The 26,978-nt window shown below is 36.2% G+C and overlaps 1 protein-coding gene across 5 annotated transcripts in view; it reads right to left on the reverse strand.

Moving 5' to 3' along the window:
• PLCE1 (phospholipase C epsilon 1) overlaps positions 1-26,978 on the reverse strand; it is a 139,939-nt gene that overhangs the window by 45,927 nt on the left and 67,034 nt on the right. For all 5 annotated transcript variants that reach the window (XM_071439119.1, XM_071439118.1, XM_071439121.1 and 2 more), the window contains one exon: positions 5,800-6,116. In XM_071439119.1, coding sequence (XP_071295220.1) covers positions 5,800-6,116 — 317 coding nt within the window. The remainder of the gene's footprint in view (positions 1-5,799; positions 6,117-26,978) is intronic.

Here is a 26,978-nt window from a genome sequence, read left to right on the forward strand (position 1 = left end):
TAAGTACTAAACAAGCAAAATTGAATAGATGTTTGCTTAAGATTTAAATATTTTCTGGTGCCCTAATAGAAGCACTAACAACATTGAGCCAGATGAAGTTCAGAATACATAGAAAGTAGTCTCATTTGCAAGGTTAGGAGATATAGGAATCTCCTTCAAATCTGAATCTGAGCACACAGGACCTGTACCCAATGTCCTGGCAATGCCACCTATACTGAGCAATATGTACTACAATTTGTAGTACAAAAAGATCAAAAAAAGTTTCAGGTTTTCTGAAATTATCTTTTTATATAAAATCTCTACTATTTTAACTGCACCAAAATCTGTGGCATTCAATAACTAATTTAACTATTTTTTAGGCTTACCTTACTTCGATCAAAGACTTCAAGTAAATTCAGGTTAGCTATTGCTAATGCACTTGAGAAATGCATATTTTTACTAGTGTTATTATTATTTTTTACTTTTAAACGTGGGAAATAGATATCAGTCACTAAAAATGTAAAATGGGCCTATGTTTTTGATTACCTAATTATTGGACTACCTCTGATTTCAAGACAAATCTATATGCAGGCAAATATCTACCAATTTGTCAGGGCCAGGATATAGCTTATTACTGAGGGTCAGCTGCTTTTACTAATAAAACATGAAGGACATGAAAGAGACACCCCTGATGGAACTTGATCCTCAAGTTATGGTGCATGACCTTAAATCCCTGTACAAGTGAAACCTACAGGACTGTTTATCATTCACTCTATGGGAACCTTGCTCCATGTAGTACACAGGAAGGAACAGCATTTAATGCATGTTGTATTACTAACTGTATCCCTAAATCTGTCATGGATTTTCTTCAATCATTCTCTTATTTCAGTCTTCTAATACTCAAAATTTAGATTATTCATATATAGATATATAAATTCTTTACTATCCTCTATATACCTCCTAGAGAATGCATTACGTGATTTTTTTTAATGGGAATTAACTTATTTTTTATATTTTATGAGAATGCAAATGTAGTGGTGCTTTGAGGGAGGAAATTATTAACAATTTCCAGTTGCAATGTGCAGTGTTTTATCATCTGTAGTGTTTTACATTCATTTCACCAACACTTCAGTTTGTAAAACTTTTACAGCAATTCCCAAGCTACATACTTCAGTGGCTGATGCTACATGGAAGAAATGATGTCTTCTATATTTATATTACATTTTTAGGAACTTCATAATACTTGAGAGATGCAGCTTTCAGGGGTGAAATTACCAAACACAGCTGCCTGCCTGAAGTTTAGCAATTACCGTTGCTAGCAAGTAAAACAAATTCTTCTGGTTTGCCACAAGGTAAGATTACAGTACATACCTTCCTTAACTCCTACCATAAATTAGCCATGGATATCTTTCTATAACAAATTGTAGCTGATTTAAATACTGCCTAAACTGGAGCAAGAAAGAAAGAAACTTTAATACTGACAAAATCAAGTATGTGTATGAAAAATCTCTGCATACAAAACAAGAAGATGATTTTTAAGGTATCCAAAGGATAAGCATGGCAATCTATAACCCATTTAACCAAGTCAATCTGGTCTTAGTAATTTTGTTTGATAAAAATCAAGACATTTGAGGAAAATCTGAAGACCATGAATAATAATCTTCATCAGATATCATATGGTAATCATGGCAAGAGGAAAAAATATTACTTTGTTTAAAAGCAGAATTCTTAGTGTATCAGGATAGTCCAATTTCTCCCTTTAAAAACAGTAATTAAAAAACACTAGCAGTGTGCAGCATTAGCACTAATAGCTGCCTGAAGTGAGTTCCTCTGCACTGCTAACTGTGCACACACCTGTCAGCGCATATTGATGAATATCTGTGTATATATTTATACAGAGCTCTGTGTATAAAACAGAACTGGAATTTTTTACATGGGTTTCACTGAGGTTAAATTATGATTTTTTTTTTGGCTCTTGGTATAATATGCAAGATAATTTTCAGATGCATTTTTAATATCTGAATATTTTAAATTGCATAGCTTATTAATAGATGGTTTACTCAACACACTTGTGTGAAATTATATAACATTACAGAGAACATTTACCATTTTAAATCTGACTAAAAACTATTCCAAACAAGGACTGGAAAGAGTTTGATATTTGTACAAACACAATCTTTTAAAAAGCATTATGCAAACCCATTTAGGCATCGCAAAAAATGCTGAACTAAGAGACAGACGGCAATATTTATTTACATTCCATTATTTCAGTAAAATGATATGTCTCTGTTTTGCTAGTGAGGTTTAAATTTGTATTTTGAATGAAAAATGAAAAAACCTTACAAAATTTAACCATTAAAAATAAAACTATCATCACTAAGTATACTAAGTAACCATATTTTAATTAACTTTATTGATTTTAAGAATGGTTTAGTGAGTGATGAACCCACTCCAGTAGCAGGGCTATACTAACACTGTTCAAACTTCTTCACCTTTTTAGCTTATTTTTTGGCAACCATATCTTTCAAAAAAAATCACCTTATGCATTTGACTTCTGATTTTGCATTTTCAGTTCAGCAGTGGGACTAACTTCAGTCAGCCGCCTGTCTTCCAATCTGATGCAACTTTCAATTTAAGAACCCACAATTGCTCTGTTCACATATGTCAGCATGGAAAATTAAATGTTTCAGTTTGTTTAAAGTTTTACTGGCTTTCTTTTACTTGAAGCTTCAGCCAGAAACATCAAGTTACAAGGGACTCTTTTCATGTTTATATAAAGCAATGATTGAAATGATTTTAAATGTTTACATACACATGAATGTTTACAACATGTGCATTGTGCTTGTGTCTCTGTGGTCGCTTTGCTGGTAACAGGCAGAAGAATGGTTGGGAGTCAGTCATAAAGGTGCAAGAGCCTGGGGGGGGTAAAGGGACAGAAAAAGAAACAGAATCCCAGGAAGACTGTGCCATATGACACTGGGGAAAGAGCACATGTCACTCCATGTAAAGAAGCAGGGTGAAGTCATGTCATACAAGAATCGGAGAAAAGAACTGAATCAAGAAGAGAGGCACAGCAGGCAACAAGGAGAGATGGCAAAAATGTATGTGCCAGTTGTTACGGTCCTAAAACACACTTAGGTACCATTTTCCTAACTTCCCAGCTGCCAGGGCTCTGCTAACTCTGCAGAATCTCAATGGCTTCTTCCGACAGTTTTACATCCTTGAAAACTAAACTTCTTATAGCCAAAGCTCCATCAGAGCAGAAAAATACATTACTACCACTATGGAGTGCACAGTCTTAGAAACTTAGAGCCAATAGTTTTGTAAAGGTAGATGTAACTGCATTTCACTCTAATCCTCCCGCTAGCCACTAATTCAGAATCAGCTTTTAATTACATTTAGTAACAGGAAAGAATATCTGCCTTTAGTTTGGTCTAGAGCCTTGCTCTGACAGGACTCTAAGATCAATTGGATATTATTAGCAGCAAATGAAGTATGAGCTGTGTCTCACCGGTGAGTACGTGTTGTGCACAAGGCTCCACTATTATGCAATTCCATTTTTAATCAAACCCTAAAGACTACAGGCTTTATTTATAGCTGATGATACTGTATGCATGTAGTCCAAAATCTTCAGGATTGACTGCCATTTTACACAAGTTTTATAGAGTGTTCCTCCTTAATAGGTATTGTCTGAAAAAAATACTAAAAAGTACACTGCTTTATGAAAAATTCTCAATATAATTATTATTTAACAGAAAAATGACATGGAATTGTTTTTCCCCATCATGTATCAGAAGCCTGTCATCCTAAAAGTAATTTTGGCTCCCACATTATAAATACACTTCAGTATTTCTATAGGGAATGCCAAAAAAATCAGCAAGTGCTCACTGAGTTTTGCCAACAAAATCATGACTCTTTGTACAAGAATTTTCTTTCCATTTATAAACAAAGACACTTTGAGAGTTCACACTCATGATTGGCTATGGCAACTGATATACTCCACTGTAAGATAAAGCATATAGCAAATCAGTGATTTATGACAAGCAGTAAATATTTTACAATAACTCCATTTAAACATATAACATCTATGTTTTTAAAAATGTATTCCCGATTATACTTCAAATAATCTATTGCACTATATACCAAAGAATCTGTGCACTGAATATTTGGGAATTAATTCAAATGATATAAAAAACTATCCTGTACAATTACCAAACAAGGAACGCCAGACAACAAAAACTGGAAAGTCAAAAACCTCCAAGATTCAAAGCTAATGCTGACTATCTTATCAAAAGGCAACTTTAATGCTAAAATTGTCATTGATATGGAACAGACTCGGTCATTTCTGACAAGACTTCTTCAGGACCTACTTGCTTTTCAATCCTGTGACCCTTCAATGTCAGAACACAATCCTGGTCAGTCTGATTTGTACAGCTGATGGCCACATGTCCTCAGTGCACTGCCCTGGCACTGTGCCTCACCAGGCTGCACACAGCTTGGCCAGTGCACCTCATCTCCCCTGGCTCAGCCCCATGAGAAGCCCCCCAGGAGGGAGGGCCCCAGCAGGGTCGGCACCGACAATCCTCTCCAGCCACACCAGCCACAGCATTTTCTGTAGTCTGTTCCAATAGAGTACTGCTACTGCAGCTAATTAAAACCATTTTTAGGCTCTGTTTAAAGACTGAGTATTGTAGTTGCAACTTTTATGTATGTTCTCATAATTGAATGAGGTGAGAGAAGCCAGTATATTTACCCTATTATAGTTGCTAAATCTCAGTAATACACAAGAAGGAACACTTTGAAACATGCTAAATATTCACTCCCTGATTCTTCTTTGCCCAGCACACAGGAAGTTCTCTGGTGGTTAATACACATTCTTCTATATTTACTTAATTTTATGCTTTTTTTTTACTACTTGCTTAGTAGCAAAAAAATTTTCTACTTGCATAGTAGTAAAAAAATTTTCATCTCACCCCCTATAAGAATGCAGTGGATAGCAAACTAAAAAAGCATTAAGTCAACTTTATCTTCATTTTATTCCACTTCTACAATTCTAGAAACTGCTAACATCACACATAGTTCACCCCCCCTCCCCCCAAAAAAGAACGAACTGTTCCATGTTTCTGCAGCTAAACCAGGAGTTTTTATTTAGGTGGTTTGATTTTTGATTTGGGTTGGGGTTTTGGATGGATTTTTTCAACCATTTTCTCACTTCTTAATCAGTTTTCTATTAAACTTGTCAGAAGACCACCTTTCTGAAAACAAAATAAAATCTTACTAAAGAACTCAACATTTGGCTTGTGAAAATGTCATGCCAAGTGACACTTCTTTGTATAACAATGCTTAAGATACACACAGTGGTTAAATAAATAGTGCAGACTAGTGTAGTTATACTATAGAAAATACAGAAAACTCTGTAATACTTCTGTGCTGACTCCTAATATCATGCTTAGTCTACAAGAATCCAAAACAAATAAATAGAACTCCAGCACCTAAACAAACTAATAAATTGACTGAAACTTTAACCCATACTGTCAGTATAAATACCAAGAATTAGAAGTCTGTAATTTTTTCTTCATGTTCACTTTACAATGTGCAAGAAAAAGGTAGGCAACTGTTTCCCAACCTCACTGAGCAAATTGATCACATAGCTCCTATTAAATTCAATGCAAGTTATTTAGCTAAATAACTGGTCATCTTAATTTACATTTTAAAAAGTTGCTGTTACAGCTAAATTTGGCTCGGAGAGATAAAGGAAATAACAAACACATACATCAGGTAATAATCCTTACAAAAAGCAATTTAAAAGTTTTGTTTTACCTCATTAAACCTTGTCACAAGATCTTCTACAGCATTATGTTCTCCATTAGGAGAAGAAAGAATAGTAGCAGATATGGATGCCTTAATAGATGGCAGCTTGCTTTGACACTCAGCACTGCCCAAATCCCTGGTCAGGAAGCAGAGGTAGTCGATGGGTAAGACTTTGCGGTAGAGCTCCTGCTCCTGCTCGGTCAGGATGCTGGCAACCTCCTCTGGGAACTGGATGAGGTGCTGCAGCTCGATCAGCTCCCTGCTGATACCGGCCACGCTGGAGGGAAGCACGCTGGAGCCAGACATGGATGTACACGCTTGGCGTTCTACAACAAAACAAAGGAAAAATTCATTAGGCTTTGCCTTTAACTCTTGGACCGTGCTGTGCAAAAGCAAGACAACACGGTGTTTTGGTTTTGTTAAACTGTTCATTCATTTACTCAGCAATACACTATATTCTAAGTACTTTCCTTCTATTTAAACAACCTTCTTTTACATGTTTTTTTTTAATATCTGGTGTTGGCTAGACAGAGGGCAGCTAGAGTTAGTAGATTGTAAAGCCACCTGCCAAAACACGCCTGCTTCCAGAAACATCGAAATACCTTCTTCCAGCACCCGTGGCCTTATCACAGCCTCAAATAAAGGACTCATCTGGCAGAGTGTGCCTCTGCTTTGCCCCCATGTAACAGCCACAGTACAAAGCAATTTGAGGGCTTGACTGGGGCACATAGACCCAATTCCCACAAGAAATAATGTATAATGATAATTGAAAACCCATGTGGGTCAGCATTTTTCTTCATAATCCACTTGCTATAAGATAAATTGTATCTGAGCTTGCTGCATTGTGAAACCAAATGTCCAAGGCTACAAAATATTTTTCATTCCTCTCAGAAAATGCATATATTTGGGAGCATGAATGTTTTATCCTTAATACAAAACATTCATGGTAGTTTTATAATATCCCAGCAGTGATATCTCTTGAAAAATAAAACTTTTCCTAAGAAGGAAGAAGGCAAGCTTTCTAAGATCATGTGGGAAGCATGAAACATCAACACAATGATTCCAAAATACTGAGTGAATCTTCTTACTAGATAAGTTTAGAATGGGTTCTCTGAAAAATATTTCAATAATTACTTAAATGTAAAAACATTCATAGCCATATATTACATACTATTCATCCTTCTCAGAAAAAGGAGTTTATTTTTTTGCATTGCTTCATGAAATATCTTCAGATTTTTTCCACACATAATGGGATTACACCCTAGAACTACCTCTTACCCAGTATTTTTAATATATTTATAAGCTCTCAAGTGATAAAGAGTGCAATTTGTTTCTCTAAGAAAGAAAAAACCAAGTTCATAATGACTGATTAAAATTCAGTCCCTTATAATAAACATAAAATATGCTACATGAGTTTTCCACTCTAAGGCATTTGTGCAAACTATTATTAATCAGAGGGAAGTTAAGAAGACAGAAAATTGGCTTTTCTTAATATAGTCTACTGAAAATCAAATGATAAATTGCAATAGCCCTAAATAAAGTCTTTGGGCTAACAGAACCTATTGAGAAATGTTCAAATAGGAAGAAACTTCTGAAAGAACAAATTGTTTCTGTGTACACTAGCAAGAAAAAAAGTAATGGGATTAATTTGCAACAAGCAGTAGCTTGGTTATACAGCGGGCAACATATGTAACTTCAGTGATAATGAAGAAGTGCTGCACAGTATCTGCATATACTGAGAAATCTCTGTCATTGAAACACCTGCAGCAAAGATTGAGGGGGAAAAGCCAGTTAAGAACACCACTGATGTGTCACTGCTGGTTTGGGCAACAGGTGGAGTGCAGTGAGCTTCTGGGCTCCCTTTCAGTCGTCTTTGCTTCAATTCTACATGAGACTTCAGTCCTGTTTCCTGCCTCAACCTGCACAGAACTGTTCTGAGAGGTTTTGTAATTAAAAGCACTAAAAGCTCATGTGCACTATTCTTGACTTTGCAGCAGAATACAAGCTTATGCCTAAATAAAAACAATGCAAAATATAATGCTCATTTTATATTAGAAGGATTATGTATTTACTTATGCTTTACATATATGGACTGAACTGTCACTGTCACAGCCAGCATTATCTCAGGAAGAAGATAATATGGAAGGTGTGACACAAACACCCACCGACACCTATTTGCTCCCTAGAAGTCACAATGCCTCACTGACTCCATGTGCATGCAAGCCCTTCCCACACAAGGCAGAGAAAGTACAGCCTGCACCAGCCTCCCCTGTATCTCACCATTGAAATGGAGGGTGTTTGGTTGTGTCTAGACTGAACATTTGTTTTACATCACAAATTCTGAAGTGAATCTCCCAAGTATCTTCACTTACTGTGCTTTAGTTTAGTCTTAGTGCAAAAAAATTGATTCTTTTCAGACAAAACTGCACCAAAAGATGCACTCCCAGAAGGCAACTAACACATCCCAACTGGTGAAAAGGGGTAGCTGTCAGAAACATCCAGTCTCTGGAACAAGCACCAAGGTCAGGAAAGGACAGGCAGCTCAGATGATGGCTTGGCTGCAGGTGATCACCACAGGAAACAGACAGCAATACTATGGACAGTGCAATGCCACAGCGATACTTTGCAAAACCAACATTATTTGGTAAGTACAGCTGTAAACACCTTATAGCTGTCAATATGGCAGGGAAGGAAGATATAACTCTATAAGGAGTGCCTAGTGACGGATGAAAGAGAGAAAACATAAGAGCAAAGATGAGCTGTTCGGCATCGCACCGCTCGCCGATGAGGTTTAAAGGGGCGTTCTTAGCAATTCACCTTCCCCATCATTGTACCAACTACACCATGCACAAAGACCTCAAAATCTGGCAAAATTTGACACTGAATTTGCAATAGGGTAGAGCACTGATCATGATCTTTTGCACATTACCTTGCCTAAGTATAATCACCCTTCAGGCTCCACTTAGCACAACCTCTCACATCTAAGAACAAGGCTCAACACCACAAAGTGACCACAGCTAAGGCTTGCTCCAAAGCATATCTCTATACTGCCAGAAACCATCAAGAATAAGAATCTCATTAGAACTGGATTTCACTACACTGACTGCCCATTGATCAAATCCAGCAGAAAGCTAGTGGATGGATTTTGAATGCCTTTAATCAAACTGCCTTTAATGGAACTATCATCTTTCATAATGAAATCTTCACAACCCAGCTTCACTTTAACAAAAAAATGAAGCTGTCAAAAAGAAAATCTTTTCATGGAAGCAAAGCCAAGATGACTCAAGAGCAGCCACCAGTATTGCTGGATTTGAAAGAAGATTGAAAATAAATAAAACACTTCCTGATTCAAAACACTGAATTTCAAACTAGCATTTCTCAATTCTTCATTAAACTGGAAGAACTTTATGTAAATTCTCTCTGTAATGTGAGAGCACATGGAACAGGCTGCTGCAGCAAAAATGCAGCTGATATCCAAGGAGAGGAACAGAGGCTAAACAGAAATCTGAAGGCACACAGCTCATGGCTAAAGTATGGCTATAAATACTGAAGAAGTAGAAGTAACTTATTTAAGTAAGTAGAATAACTTATTTCTGTTGATTTTTTCTACACCTATAAATATGTAATTCTTCCATAATTCACATCTTTTGCAAGTCTTGGTTGTTGGCATAATTACCTCTCCAGATTCAGATATCTTATCTTTCGTCATTTCAGTCTTCTGTGTTTTATCACAGAAAATCCAGGATCCTTATTCTCAACTTCACCACCTTCCATGATTTACACTCTGCATGAAAGTCTACTTTCTGTCTCTTTGCCTGTATTAAGCTAGTTTTTTCCCTGGACTATTTTTTCATCTGTTTGTGTGTGTGTGCTTCAGACTTCCACCATTTTTTACTCCAGGAACAGATCTGCTTCTGCTATAAAACTCCTTAACCAGGCTCATAAGTAAGTCCTCCAGCTTTGTGTTGTCAATTTGTGTTCTTCAGGAAACAAATAGTATCTTTCTGCACTTCAAAGAATGGCCAGGTCCTTAGAGTAACTTGCAGAATGGAACTGCTTTCAGACCCAAATCACAGTAGCTTTTTTCACAGTTAAGGCAAGATATGATCCTCACTAAAATTAGCTGCTGCAGTAAATGATACTGGTTTTTGTGTTCTACCACATCAAGTTAATGCTAAAAATACTACAAGAAAATAAGGACCCAGACTACTCATTTCTGAGTTGCCTAAAGCTGAAATAGATAGCTTTGCTTATCCTGCTGATAAACAGCTGAAGCAGATAATCTTTAACACAGCAAGTATTGCTTTTATTACTCAAAACAAGATAACCTCTGCTTAGCTTTAACAAAGGACTCCTGGACTGACTTAGTCATTGCTGATACCAGTGGGAACAAAGAGGGCTCTTCTCCTCTAACAAAAGAATTATCTTTTTAAGAATGGGAGAAAAATACAGAGTGCCAGGGAAAAGTCACTGCATTTTTTAAATGAATGCCATCTAAAAAGAGTAAGCCGGCCTAGAATATGAAAATCTACTTTCAACAAAGTTTGATTAACTGAAATATTCAATAACTGGATTTCTGTCTAGTTTTATTTCTAGGTCCTTTTCTTTCTACACTTACTTTCATTAAAAAAAAAAAAAGTATTCTATCTCTACATTCAAAAAACAGTTTCAAAGCAGTAAAGTGAAAATTACAGTACCTAAGAACATGCTCACTCTCTAGAAGGCAACTGGCAAAGATCTTGTGATTATGACAAACTGTGATCGAGAGCAAAAGATGGATTTCAATAGCTGTAAGAATAAAAGTAATTACTCAACCTATTATAATATCTTTTAACTTAGACAGTTTTTTGATAATAGACTTTGCTTCTATGACATTATACTAATCTAACTGAAAGTATAGAAAAATCTTAAGAGGATTCTTTTTCTCTGCTAATATTAAAATGTGTGCAATAAATGGATTCTAATAGAGGCCTTTTTAGTAAGCTATGCTACAGATATCCTCCAAACTGTTCATATGCTTTAAGAGAATATATGGATTATGTGTACAGTGAGAAAATAAAAACTGACCACAGTAAAAAAATTAAGAAATTGCCACAGATGAACAGCTGTCAATATAGAAAATGTAGAACTGTTCTGTTCAAAAAAGAGGAAAAATACAATAAAAGCTCCCCAAGCAGAAGACACCTGTGCAATATAAAGCAGTTTAATTGAACACCAGCTTCCAGTACAGATCAGCACAACTGGGATAACATTGTTTTGCTGTCCCTTGGATGCAACATATCTCAATACCGTAATAACCAAACCAACAAGCTTTTGTTAATTTCCTGTTTCTCTTCTATCTAATTAAAAATATCTCTCTCTCCCTTAATGAACATGAATTCACCATTATCAATTCTGACTGCAAACAACTCACTCCAGTATTAAAGAGCCTGATATTTAACTTACTGGGAAGCTTGACACAGAACGGGATCAAATTGAAGTTCGATTTCACTGTAGAAACCACTAAAATCAATAGATCCACTTTGTCTTCAAATTTCCTTATGAGTCAAGTAATCAAATGAGAAGACACTCAGGTTCTCTGTCCATATACCTAAATCTAGCAATATGGGCTACCTCTTAAAACTGCCTATCAGCACACATTGGAAATTATTATTAGCAGGGGAGCACTGATCTACAGGGTACTTGCACTAAATAAAACTGGAGTTCTTTAGGACCTAAGCATCAGCAAGCAGAAGACAGAGATAACCTGAGGAAAAGAAGATGAGCTACAGTCATCTGTAGAATTTTTTTTTTTTTTTTAGACCAAGTAGGATTACTGATACGCTCTGAGGGCATAGGATCCTTTTCAGGTTTGGAATAGAAACAGCAAATTTCGCAGCTAGTTCAAGAATGCCTGCTTTGAGTTTAATTCAGGCATAGTAATAGCAAGACATTGGAGGAGGTGATCTCTTGGGGAGCAGCAGCAAGTCACCACACTGGGCCAGGTGAAAAAAGCAATAGGTTCTATAGTACAAAGAGAAAAGGAAAAAGAGAGAAATCACATGTAGAAAAGAATTTTGCTGGGAATAGAACACCCTGAAACTATAACACACAGATATTTCTACTGAGGCTGAGACTTTATTGCTGAACAGATTTATGAAACTTCTGGAGAGGATTTTTTTTAAAAGGCAACTAGCATGTTGAAGTATAACTGAATTAAATGACATTATATACCACAAAATCCTGACTCATGAACTGACTGAATAGTGGAATTAAGCAAAAAGAAAGATATGGAGTGATTGTAACAACAGTCACTCCTAAAATCACTTCTTGCTTTAGGAACTGGCAAAGAGTTCCGTTTTGAAAGCCAGACTCTGGACACACTTTTAAAATTTTGCAATTATAGAATCAATCACGTGAAATCCCAGGGGAAAAAAACATGAAAGTACTGTACTGTTAAGAGATACAACTTGCCTATATAATTTCTGTCTTGAAACAAATTTAAGTTGTCTAAAAAAATTATATAATTATTAGGACAGTTCAGATGCACATGCATGGGAAAGAATTTCTTTTTTCTTTAACTACAAAAGTTGGGTAAACATTTTCACAGGGTAAAACCTACGTACAACAAAACATTCATTTAGATTGTAAAGTTGATTTAAAGATGATCAGCATTAAGTATTTATTAATATGTTAACCTTGAGTTAACAACTACATAGCAGTCCTTACATTTTTCAGAAGTTCCTACCCATTAAGTATGAGCTTGAAAAACTATTTAAACCCTGCTTATGGCTGGATTAGAAGATCCTGATTCTAAACTAGATTTACTGATATTAGCTCAGTTGGCTGGAGCATGTGCTAATAACAATAAAGCCATGTATTCTATCCTGTATGGGCCATTCACTTAAGAGATGGACTCAATGATCCTTCTGGGTCCCTTCCAACTCAGAATATCCTGTGAAATCTCTGTGAAATACAAGCACTGACATCATACATGAAACGAATTCAAAGAATCACCATGATTTCACCACACCTGAACTGCCATGCCTGCCTCCCATCATCCCTAGTGTACAGCTACACTGCTGTGTGTAATTACAGCCACGCTGCTGCTCAGATTTCTGGAATTGCATCCAAGGGCTTTTACCACTCCACTAGCCTGAGTCATTCATGGAAATATTTTGCAGTGTACAGGAGAACTTGGCTGCTTGTCTCTGAATTACCATATATTATCAACACATTTAACCAACCATTTCCTCTCTGTATGCAGGTTGGCTGGTACTGACCGACAAAAACAATCAGACTTGTCCATAATACATACTGGGTTTTCTTCTGGCTGTAAATTCCCAAGAAAAAAGATGCAACGAGTAGCAGTGTGACATTAATTTTGACTTGGCAAAATCAGAAGATCTCAGGACAAAACTCATCCAATTTGATGCTGATTTTCCAATTCCTTTCCATTTTCAGGGCAGCTAGCAAAGAGCTGAGACTGGATCCTCACAGAGAAAAGTACAACTAGCAATGGCTGCAGAATATCTGCATAAGAATCAATGTGGTTTTTGTGTGTTAACCCCAGCCAGTAAACATTTCTTCTGCACCTGAAATAACAGGCTTTGAAGGCAGTGCCTGTAACAAACGACCCTGAGGCTAACAGGGTAGCAAATGGATACTTCAACTACAAAGGGCACCCTGTGTTACACAGGGTTTGCTGAACATAGACATACTTATAGGTATTATGGAGAGATGAATCAGCAGTGCTGCCAGAAGTCTGAAGAGATCCACCATGTACATGTTTAGTCAGAAAGCAGCTTTATTGCTTCCAGTCTACATGTATGGCAATGGGCCACCTATGTATGGCAATGGGCCACCTGAGACCTGCTATTTTAGGGGACCTTCACCGACTGCTGTAACTCATGAAACTGTATCCTCATTTCAGAACACCTGCCAGAAGAAGGTTTAATTATAATTTGGTAGATAGACTGTGAATGTCTGGATGACTGGTTGAAAATTAGCTCTCAAAAGCTGTTGGATACCAACATGCCATCTTGCTGTGGCATGCTGCAGCATGCACTGTGCAAGACCAGACACAAGATTTCATTGCTTCAGAGACAACTATCACCAAGAAGGCTGGATGATGGGATTCTGGGCTATAATGATTGATCTTCTAAATATACACCTTTATACCACAGTGTAACAGATATGTGAAAAGGCTGGAAAGAGCTTATTATGACACCACCACACTTGCTGTTCAAGTGGTTTTGGGTTTTTCATTTTTTTCCTGAAATGTAATCCCATCTAATGAATCCCCTCCTCTGCAAAACTCCTGAATGATTTCAGAAATATTCCACTTTCACATACATTTCATAAATCTTTCTCCTAAAGGCTGCCACAGTGGTAGACTAACAGGATTTTGACTTGAGCAACACACACCAGCAGGAGGGTTCTCTGTGCAGCATCTGTATTCAAAACCTTTTAAGATCTGGATATAAATACAGCATAGCATATGGAATGTTAAGTTCAAATGCTAAACAAATGTACATGTAAATTACCAGATAAATTCCAGCCCATAAGAACAAAATCGTCAAAAGGGAGGATTTATGAGTTTACTTTGGAAGAAAAGAACATTATAGAAAAGGAACACATAATTCTCAATGCAAAATGAACTCGTTACTGCTTGAGTCAAAGCAGAACTCAAGGTTTGACCTCACCTCCCAAAATAATACAAAGCTTGTCCAAAATCAAAGCAGGAGCTGCTGTTCAAAATTAAATTAAAATGCATACAACTTTCAGTTAATGCTGCAATGGAGAAATATCCAGTGATTAGACAGAGTGCAAGCATCTCAAGTCAGGTTCCAATATTTGAGTATTTCAATCAAGACAGTAAAAATTAATCTTGCTTCTATTTTTTCCATTTATGTAATGCAAAAGCTTTTCAATTTTAAGAATTAAAGAACTCTCTTATAATCAGTGAGTATGGGAGAAAATGCAAACAAAAATGTAGTTTGAGAATATATATACACACACCTATGGAAAAGAAGGATGTTCTACAGATGTATGTACAGTTAGGTACCCATTAAAGCAAGGGCTTATGATACTGATTTTCTACATTTTCTTTTTTGTTGTTGTTTTAGGAACTTTTTAATTTTAAAAGACTACAAACTGTAGCAGCAAAACATAGCATTCATAATGTAAATACCTGTAAAACTGCAACAGCCATTTTCAATGCCTCAGCCTTGAGGCATTTCTTTCTAGTCTGAGTGCACTGGACTTTGACATTAACAATCCCTGCATTTAATTAATGATCTGTTGAAGTTTGCACCTTGCTGCACAACTTCATAAATTACCATAAGCACAAATTAAAACTCATTTCTGGCCTTAGGATCCTCAGAAATACATTTTGTAAAAAGCATCATCTTCCGTACTTTGGTCTTATCATGAAGACCAGATTACATGCTGCAGTGACCCTTCAAGGATAGGTGGGAAAGAGCAATGGTCTGCTCCCACCTGGTCCAGTTTTACAAATACTGCACATGAATGCCCAAGTTCAAGCAACTATCCAAATGAAAACTGTTTCAATTTGGAAAACAATCATTAAATATAGTCTTTCAAGGTAAAAATAATAAGAATGTTTCCTATGGCTTCAGTGTCATACCAAGTGAAGCACACACCAAAACTGCCATTGGTGTTAGAGACACAAGATGAACACTAGATGCCAATCTGAGAACTTGATTTTAATCATGTCAAAGAATAACATGAGAATTAAGTAAGATCTGATAAGTGTACAACGCTTACAACTAATTTTTCTTGCCTTTTGAATCTTCAAAGGAAAGACAATCCAGTGCATGAGACACGCTACCAGATTTTCCACATAGACCAAAGGGCAGGCAAATCTGCTGCATAAGGTGTTTTGGTTATTATTCTTACTGATTATTGGGACAAAATTAATCCAAGCCACATCCAGTAAAAACAACGCTTGATTAGATGTTCCCGATTTAAGCCCTGAAGCTTAGCAGTGAAAGAATTTGAAAAGAATGGAATACACTTGAAAAATGCTTAATCAGTTCGGAGTTTTCATCATTCTGGCCTGCTTTCAGTATTTCCCTAAACAGAATCTGTTCCTAACATGAGTTTATTTTGAGACCTGTCCTCTACGTAACTACGAAAATGGATAGAGAATAAAACCACTAACAGCAGATACTTTCGATTGTGCACCTGGATACAAAATGTCTTTGTATGATCTGTTACGGAAACTTTTTAACTTATTTGATATTACACTTGGAATAATATAAATTCAACCTCTACATAACTGAAGCACCTACAAAATCTACTCCTTCACCACTTAGTTTTGGTGATGATTCAATTATTGTGTGCTCTGAATTTTCTCGGATAATGAGAACATTTTGTGAATAGGACAGCACAGTCACATTTATTGTAGCAGCTATAAAATTAAACCCAAGATTTTTAGATTTCTAACAAAAACAAATATAGGAAATATATACAGGAAATATACCTGTATTCATCAAAAACATACACATAGAAATTCCCTAAGACACATCAGAGAAAACTGCTTGATTTATTAAGGCATTAGTCAAAAACTTAGTAATGGAACTCCACAAAACTATTGTGATAATAGTTTTGTATCAGCAGTGTATAGCAGGAAAAACCTAGTAAGAACAAAACACTTCACACACTTTAACACACTTCTCAAAGTGCTCTTAAAGACAGTACCATAAATTATAAAGATACTTTAAAAAGAGTTAATAAGAACAGTGAGTTCTATGCTGCTAAAAAGAAATACTGCAGTAATTCTACCTCCTAGTTCAAAATTCACGATGTAGAGGAAAATATGAAAAGATTCTCTTGCACAAGGATAAATGAGTGAACCAAGGACACTAATTGAAAAAGATGCCAAAAATAGAGAAAAATTATGAACTGGAAATAAATTGATGGATTACATAACAGGGCGAAGGGCAAAGCTAATACTCATAATTCACAACCATTCAGCACTCGCACTTCATTATTAAAGAAATGGCTTAAAAGTATTTTAAGACATACTAAAAGAGTATTCAGTGAAACTGGTCAAAAAGAGAGGGAGATGTTTAAGATGTGAAAATGAGTATGTCATTAACTGATGATGGCCCAGTCAGTAACCTGCAGCCACTGGGAACGCTGTGCAGCAAATCCACGGCTCTTCTTGCACGTCCTGCAGAGCACTGTCACGGGGGTCAGGTACCTCCACTCTACCCCAACGCAGCCAGAGCTGTGCTACTCCTCCTTGGGTGTCTGCCTACAAAATATCATTTGGTCTGTGTCCTGTTTACACTGCACAGAAACACAGAGGTAGAATCACAGCTGATGCCCTTGCCGTAATCCTTATGTGTATTCTTGGGTAAAAACAATCTCCTAAGTTTTAGTTTAAAAGAATTAAGGCTAGCTACTGCAGTAGGACTAGATGATCTGTAGGTCCCTTCCAACTGAACTATTTTGGACTACTGTATTCTACATATTATTTGTATTTTTTCCTTGTGGTTGGAATTAAAAGTGAACTATCTTCAAAGCTAATATTAATAGCCATTTCTGAGAAATACAGTTTTATGGGCTAAGTATCCTGGGTTGAGCGCTCTCAGGACAAAAGGTATGTTACTTTACAGATAATTTAAAGGAAGGATAAACAACATGCAGACAACATGCATGTCCATGCAGGCAAAACACAGATGGCTTTCCTGATACATGTTTATTGTTTATTTTAGTGTGGATTAGTTTATCTTCTTTTTCTCCTTCCCCAGACACAGTCTTTGCTCAAGGTCATTGGTGAATATGTATTGTAAATGTACAGTATGTCAAATTAGCATTTTTCCTGTAGGGTTAAAATACAACTGAGGAAGCCAGCCTAAAAAAAAATGAAAGTTTGTAACCACAGAGGAATAAAGTAAAATTATTGCCATACTGTTGGCTTTTTTTTTTTAAAGGAGGGAAGTAATTCAGCTCTTTTCTTCTGTAAACTACTTCCTCTTGTAATTCAGGAAGAGTAAAACTAATCTCTCTACCTAGAATAACAACAATCCTCTTAGTCTCACATTTTTTCCTTATTTGCAATTTCAATGCAAGTTTCCAGTGTAGTATAATACCTGTTTGGCAAAGTCCAATTACCATTACTAAATTTACTGAGTGAAGAAAAAGATTCTGTAATGAGTTTACAGAATTAAATGAAAGAAGCTATTCCTTACTCTAGAATGCAATTTCCAAAGTTTTAAAAGGTAATTTGGAAAGCTATCTTTCAATGCAAACACCTAATGATGCCAAATACCAGAAAATTTTCAAAAGGGTTGTAACAGCCTGCATCCTTAACAAGCTGATTTTTCTCACGAGGAAGCTGATGGGAAGCTAAGGAAAATTCATACACTATTTTTATAAGGGATTAACATGAATTTACAACTTCCCATCATAGTAAGTCACGTTCATGATGTTATGTAAGTATTATATCATGCCAGTTATTCTTTTAAGAAAGTATTGCTACTAGCCAGGTATTCTTAGCAAGGTTTCTGGAATCACAAAGGCTGTGGCAGAAGCACAACTCAAAGGATGCTGAGAGGCATTTTTTCGGAAAAGAGAAATACACAGCAGAACTCAGGTCAATATAATCAAAGTCCTCTTACAGACATACAGAACACATCAAATGCACAGTCACATACTTTCAGTGGACTGAAGGACCAATGGCACCATGGGCTACCTCACCACTTCAGACAGAGCCATGAGCACTGTGCAGTACAGACATGGCCAGGCGAGCTACCAGGGGAAATGCTGATATGCTTAATAAAAATCTGAAGTCCAAGAAAAGTTCTGTAGTACTGAGATAGCAAAAATATTATTTAGCTTAATAATAATGAGTTTTTAAAAAAACTCATCACAATAACAAGAATTGCCAAAAAGTCAGAGCTTCAAAGATTTTGATTCTTCCTTTCATATGTTTTTAAATTACAGAGTGGAGCAGCAGTGTGATTTAGCCTTAGAACTGAAATCTGCTCTACGACACAGGAGTTTAAGCCAGAGAGGGATTAGTGGAATACAGCAGACAGCAGAGAACAGGGTAGGCACATGTCTCAAAGTCAGAAGAAGTAAAACAATAGACTACACAAAGCATTAAATCAACCTTAACTTCATAACAGAGATCTTAACAATCTCAACATCTATGACTTGCCTCAATATTACTTCTTCCTACCTCTAATATAAATGCTCTAAGTACTTTTTTATCCTTGCAAGCTTTTCTACTTCACTAGTAAATTGATATAGTTCTGCTTAGACTAAACCCTGCTATAAGCAACTATATAAGCAACTATTTTCTGTAATTGTCTTTGTTTAGTTTATGTCATTTGGGCATCATGAGGTAAATTTAAAAAGATACATTTATAGAAGATTGTGTTCAAGCAAACAGAATATATAGCCCTATGTATTATACTGCTGAAACTAGCTATCTTGTAAAAAAATGGAAGTATTTATTACATTTGGCTTTCACAGGATTAATACGCTTGCTACATAAAAGCTGTTCTAAACAGTCACAAGACTCCTTAATGAATTGTGTCTTTGTCATTAAGCTTTAGCAGATTATACTAGAAAGGGTGTTTGCAGTCCTTTCTTAACAGGAACTTTCAAAGCCAGTGATTTTACCATCTGAAAACAAACTCAAAACTAGTACCTTCCCCAGATATTAAGAAATCTCCCTTAGCCTGAAGACTTCAAATGCAATTAATTCCTTTTGTAAAAGTACATAGCAAAAATTAACACTCCTCCTCCTTCCTTGTGGTGCTACTGTTACCTATATTGCAGGTAAGGTTTTAAATAGTTAGGGTCAACCATGTCAACAATATTGTTTATATAGCAAGAAAATAAAAAAAACTGGAAAAATAAAGCACATCTGTCTTTAAGACCAGCACAGTCCCTTCCAACCCAAATTATTCCAGGACTGTTACAGGGCAGTTAACCATTTTACCTTACAAACCTGACTTTAACAGAAAAGCAAGTAGTCAGGTTAGTGTACACATTATAGATCTACTGGAAATAGGAAGTATTCTAGACATAAGAACTGCAAATCCTGTGTATGAAAAGGAGTTTTGCTTTCCTAAGGTTAAGAGCTCTGAAAAAATAAGATGGGACCCTAAAACCAAATTTTATCTATGAGCTTTTAGGAGGTGGTGCTGGCAAAACTAGGTCCTCCTGCATAGATCATGGATGACACCAGTAATACACAGTTATCTTTTCTGTATTTCTTAAAGACACAGACAAACCACAGAGTATCCAAAGAGAGCTATAAAATTATTCCAGGCTTGAATAGTGAGACCCAGCGAAAGATATTTAGATCAGAAATGTGTAACTTTAGTTCAATAAAGTGCAATTGAGAGGAGACTTGACTGTAGCAGATATGTAAGCACCTCCGAACAGGGGAAAAATATCAGATTTGAAATAATTAAATCTAGCAGAAAAAGTGCATAACAAGAACAAATGGTTGGTCGTTGATGACAGAAAAACTCACACTAGAAGTGTCACCCTTCTTTGCCTTGGAGCATCAATGACCCCTGGGAAAAGCTGTGCATGTGGATGATAGTTCTCAGGCTTCTTCAGAAGGCTGTACAGTAGCACAGCTGCCTTTTGACTACTGAGCTTAATACAGAGACAACTCAGAAGGATGTTAGACCAGCTAAATGGCTCCACTGACAACAGGCTTTGCAATTCCATGAGCTTTCTTACTTTCCCAAAAAACATGCTGTTAGTGCCGTCCTGTTTTCAAATTTGATGTACCATGATCCATGCAATCACTAAACCTTTTTTTCCTTCTCAAGCTTTCTGAAATATTTTCCAATATTTGACGTTCAAAGAAAAGTTTTGGTTTTTGAAGGATCTGTTTCTTTTGAACAAAAGAAAGTATAATATTTTGGTGATTTGGAATCAAACAGAAATCCTAGTTACTGACACAGTTCTAGTTCTATTTTTGCAAACAAGAATATTTTCATATTTCCTCTTGATGTCTTTTTTAGAGAAATTAATTCTATATATGGTTATGGAAAATACCTGAAGACTTCTCTCCCAAACACTGACTTTGTATGCAAATCCTACCACCATCCTCAAGACAACCAGTACCTGACGCAGCACCTCTTCTTTTTGTGCTCAATACATATTTAAAAGTTTTGTTAGTAGCTATTAGGAGGTTTTATATTCAAATACTGTACCTATGAGGTAGACATGAACTATATGATTTAATTTGATTCCTTGTACTTCATGGCAATTACAGAACTGCATATTATGAACACCTAAAGCCTAGAAGAAAATTCTACTTCTAAGGTTCTTTTTTGTTTTTAAATTTAAGACACTTCAACTTAAATAATAACAAAACTATTTAATGTGCTTTAAAGCATAATACCACAAATAAGTTCCTAAAATGCTAATTACATTTTATCAGCCAAGTGCCTACAAAAACACAAGAACAGAAATAACTCTTCTAAGCAAATAACACAAAAGCATTATTTTTAGGTACAGCTATTTTCAGAATCAAGTCCCAAAGATTAATGACATTTCCAATTGGAATTCTTCTGAATTCCAAGTTGAAACTTCTAGAAATTAATAAGAAGACCAGTTTATTTGAAAAAACTGTATAATCATTTTTAGAATAAGTTACAAATATTTATGACACTTCATCCATGTTAAAGAAATTTTTCACAGAATCACAGAGCATGCTGAGCTGTAAAGAACCAGAAGGATCATCCAGCCCCAACTCCTGGCTCTCCACAGGACCATTTTGCTGTGTTTCTCTGCAGAGCTTTGCAATTTAAATTTGAACAAGCAAATACAGGTGAACAGCTCCAGATAAAATGTACTCTAAAGCTAAGAGAAACATATTAAAAGGCATTTGAAGCAATAGCTTTTCCAGACTGAGAATTCTTTTTCCCCCCCTCAAAGAAAAATGCTCTTAGGAGACACCACTCCAGCCCATGGATGGGGGCAAAGAGAGGAGACATGATGCAAGAGCAGCAGATCTATCCCTTTCCTAGAAGACCTCAACACTCACAAAGAAAGCTGAAAGTGTGCATGAAATCTGTCACACTAAGTCCATGGGAAATGTAGACAAAAATACGTAATTACTGTAGAGTTGTGCAAAGCCCTTAAAATTAAGCTCAAGAAAATAGTTAAAGGTACTTTTAGCAGCAAATTGTATCCTACTTCTTCTACTATTGCTTTGAAACATTTTCAATTCGCATTTGATAAATCTTCCTGGCAAATTACTTATTTCAGAATTACTAAAATATGTAGTAATGCTTTTATATGCATAACTAGTATTTCACAAGCAAATAACTAAACATTCAAAAACGATGTCAATATGAATCCTCTTAAATAAAAGCTAAACCAATTATGCCCTAAGAAAAATCCTAGTATCAGCCTAATTTTTAGAAAAATGTTTACACCATTCCACCTCAAATCAAAGCTAAAAGCATTACAAAACAGGCAAAGGGAAGAGTCTGAGCTGAAATTAACTAAAATAAATTTCACTCCCTTTCTTGTACTATTTCTAGTTATCTCAGAGTTGTTATCACTGACTGAATAGGCACATCAAAACCACCACTGTTTTGCAATCAATACAGATACACTTGATATCAGGGTGCTTTTTTGCTGTGCTCTCTAAATCACTGAGGTGAGAATAACAGTGTTGACAACCAAGACAACCTTCCTATTGCAATGGGGTACTATCACTTCGAATGGTGAATGCTTGTCATAGCCTTTAGCTAACAGCCAGATTAGGGAAATGGGAGAGTTAGCACATAAAGGACATTCCTTTCACAGAGTAAAATATTATGAACCTTCATTCAGGTTACAAATGCCACTTGAAAAAAACATGCAAATGGAGGGGTTTCTTTATGACCAGTTAGGAGCAAAACATTGCTATTACATGCTGCTATGTGTACATGCCATTCAGAAAGGAAAAAAACCATAAACTCCCTTAAGCAATCATGAAACAAAAACTGCTTGCAAGTTATAAACTTGCATACTGAAGATCCAGGAAGAAAAGCTCACTAAAGAAAAAGCAGCAGTGCATTTACATTCAAAAACATGGTATGAACGTGTAATGTTTGAGTAATTTATATACTTTAGGAAAAAAATACTTACCTTGTTCTAGTACTTTTTAAAGTACTGAAATTCCTATTTTGTCCAGCAATTTTGTAACAGACACTTGTTTTTTGTAGAATACGAAACAAAGGAATGTCCCACAACATAATTTAATATTGAAATAGTTGCAATGTGAACCAAATAAATGCAAAGCAATTTTCCTAAATTACTTGAAATATTGCATTCCATTTCAAACAAGCTGAAATACAAAATACACTGTTAAGACATTATTTCATATTGCTTTAATTAAATCCTTACTTCATTTTCCACCTAGAAACAGTTTTGTGTCCTGACAGCACTATTATTTAAATGCAGCCATTATAGATCTAAAATAAGATTAGAAATAAGATTGGCACCCAAGTTACTTCTCTGGAAATAAAACTATCACTTTGATTTAACTCCCTGTATGTAATCAGAACTGTGTACTACCGGCCACAGAAGGGCAAATCTTACCAGCAAATGTGCCTTCCATTGAATCTTAGATTCCTCCTAAAATGCCAGAAGAGCAGGTACTTCAGTGCCCCAAAAAGTCTCCACGCTGCACTTGTCCAAACTAACAGTGAGGCAACAGCTGCTCAGTTTAAAGCTACAAACTGTGGCAAAATGCATAACTGACATGCCTTGTGTAAGCCATGAAGAAGACATGCATTTGGCTGGCTCACTGAAAGGTCAGGTTTCCCACCTCCCCAGATAAAAGCTGAAACACTAGGATTCAAATGGAAGGAAGTTTAGAAATTAAGGATGAGCATACATCCTGCTAAGACTAAAAGCATTTGATTTTGACAGCAGAGTTATAAACAAGAGTCATTTTAATTCTGCTGGATTCTTGTCTTTAAATATATTAAGAAATAAGTTACCCTACACTCAGGCTTTTGTACAAGTTATATTTATATCAATGTTGTTTAAACAGGCCAAAAGTAATAAATGGAATTACTTTTGTTTTAGGAAACTTCATCTGAAGCATTACAAAAACCACAATGTGTGTTTCTTTATTAGCAAATGCCCTACCTTTACAGCTATTATGCTCTCTGCACTAACAACTCAAGTAAAAGGCAATAGCATTAACTTTAATGGGAAAAAGGGCTATGACTTAGGTAACCATCCAAAAGAGTTTATTTGAGAGGCAAAGTAGAGGAAAACCTCCCTGAGGCTTCTAGAAATGTGATTAACCTTGAAGAAATTACAAACAGGGGGAATTAAAAAGACAGCATAGCCATCAGATTGCATTATATTCAGAAAGTCAGCAGAAACCAAACCCCTGCCTTCATCCCATAGTCAGTATCTGGCTCTGGCACTTTTATCACTTCTTTTCTTCATTCTAACCTAACCTTTGCCTACACACAGTTTACACCACTTTTACAAGCAGCAGGACTACATCACTGAAAAGTTAGTTATGAAATTTGCTAGAGTACACAAGATTGAAAACCAATATGCTGCCACAAGAAAGCTTTCTCCATTTCCCCAGGAAGTCTGAGAGAGGTCTGTGCAGAGCTGGAATGTGAGCAGTACACTCAGAGACACTTTGTTTATACGGTGAATATACGTCTTGTCTGAAAAATCCCTACTGAAGGAAGGACCATGGGACCTGGCCAACACACCATTATTTTTTCATTGACAACACAAGCATATTCTTTCTTAATTGGAAGAATGACAATTTAGTGTTGTTTCCAAATTCCAGATGGAAACTAGGACACTTAGATTTAAAAAAAAAACCATGTTATATATGAAAACATAAGGATGCACATGGAGATGCAATAGAAAACTTTAAAATTAATTTTATTTATAAATATAAATTTTATTAATGCTATCTCACTACAAATATATAAAATGAACCGTCAAATTAAGCATTTCTCATCATTATAGGGTCAATTACTAAAGTATTTTTCACTAGTTATAAAAGCAAATATCTGAAAGCCCAAAGGAAAAAAAAATTGAATGTCTTTGATCTGCTAAGTAAACTGCACATTATTTCTTGAAATTTAGCAAAAAAATTCTGTCTGGAGAAATAAAACACCATTATCCTACAAAACTGAATTTCCTCTTCTAGTTTGTTTCCTAAAACCAAAGCTTCAAGAGATGACTTTTGAGTCATCTTGCTCCTTGAGTCCTTGGGGTTTTCTGCTCATGACTGACATGCTAACATAAACATACTGAAAAAGTTCCATTCTACACTTTAAAAGTTCCCATGGACACTACTTTTACAAGGTCCATTCAAACAAATGTTCAGACCTTTGAAATAATAAACAATAATAAGCAGTTCAGGGATTAACTATCTGCACTCAGAATCCCTTTTCATTTTTTTTCTGAAGAATAGTTGTCATAAAAAAATAATAAATTTGATTTTAAAACTAACATCACTTTGCACAAACTTCTGCTCTCTCAGCCTTCATCCACAGACATCAGCATGTCCTTTATTACCTTCCTCACAACAAAACTCTAACAACAGACTCATTCTATGTATTTAAACTCCTTTTTTTTTTTCTTTTAGTGGAAATAACAGCTACAGACTCCCAAGAAAAATATTGCTATAAGCTGAGACTCAGATAGACAGGTTAAAGGATCAACAGTGTACCCAAACTCTCACACAGTATTATTGGAACGAAAATCTATGTAAAATCAGCTGAAACTCAGTTGTTTCTTAACTGCTTAGCCCTGTACACAGATTAGGATATGCACATCCATACAGACATGTACCAGGAGTATGATACCTATTACATCCAAAGGTGCAATTTTACAGATGAAAGTATTTTAAATTCTTCTAATAAGATTACTTACACTGGTAAACTTCAACCTTCTGCCTAGTTCAATTATGTGTCTATCTTGCAGTACTTACTGACCCTGGAAAGGAGACTGTAAGGATAAGACAAGCTATGCTGACAGAACTTAAATCTTTGTGCCTATAATGTATTAATGTATTGGGCTGAAGGAAGTTTTTTGTAAATTAACGTTGTCAAGGATCCTCATTAAGCCCTTTTTCCACTACCCTTTGCGTGTCCCTTTGACTGCAGCCAGATTAGGGCTGGCCAAAGGGTGAGACAGGTCCAGGAGACTGACCTCAGTGATCTTTCCCTTCTGCCAGTAGCAGGGTCAATCATTGTAGCCAGCTCCAGACGGTCCCACGTGTCCCTACACTTACAGCTGTCCTCCAAAATCTTTCTCCTCCTTCCTGATGCCTCAGCCTTGATCTGTGCTTCCTGCCATGTCACTCTTCTTTCTGTTCCTAACCAGATGACCTGCACTTGTTCCTGCTATTCCTAACCTACATCCTGGAGGCAACACAGCAGGCATGAAATCCTTGTTTCCTGACTCACACCCTTGCCTCAGGCCACATTATCTACATACAGACTGACCAGTCTCCAGTATCTGATTTCCTCTCCTATAGTGCATTGACACATCTCACCACAGACTGTCACCCTAAGACACATTTTGTCTTTTCAGGTCTCAATTTCAGCTTGTTTGGCTTTATCTTTCATTCTGTATGGTCTTAACCTTTGGGCACAACGTACACAAACACACACACACACAACCCACCAGCTAAATTATGCTGGCCTTTCTAAATCTATGTACATCAAGCTTGTTATCACCCATGACTCTGACACATAGCTATCAGACAACTGCCCTAACTTGAGGGATCCTGGAATTTTCCCAATATTGTAACAATACACTTTGTGCAAAGGATACAAGAAACAGCAGTGGGAAAAGCCACAGAGACTTGGGCACCTGTTTGCTGTGCAGTCTTGCACATGGCAAAGTCTGATTACAAAAAAAAACAGTAATCACTAAATTCTGTGGGATGAATGAAGCAGGTTTTCTTAAGATCATTGCAGTCTGCCTCCACATTCATGACAAATTATTTTCCTTATGTTCTTGGTCAAAACCTGCCATTGTCTGTCTAACAAGGCCTGTCGAGCTTTCTCTAGAAGATGTAGTCCGATTTATATCCCAGAGAGTGGCATCAGACTTACCCATTGTAGAGGATTCTAAAGTGAAAAGAATACTGATAAGAAATGTTTTTGCAGTCTGCTCCATCTTCAGACACCTCTTTCTAACTGTCCTTCCCT

Source organism: Agelaius tricolor, unplaced genomic scaffold (genome assembly GCF_023055355.1).
Source record: "Agelaius tricolor isolate 1412-34295 unplaced genomic scaffold, bAgeTri1.0.p SCAF_13, whole genome shotgun sequence".
Taxonomy (NCBI): domain Eukaryota; kingdom Metazoa; phylum Chordata; class Aves; order Passeriformes; family Icteridae; genus Agelaius; species Agelaius tricolor.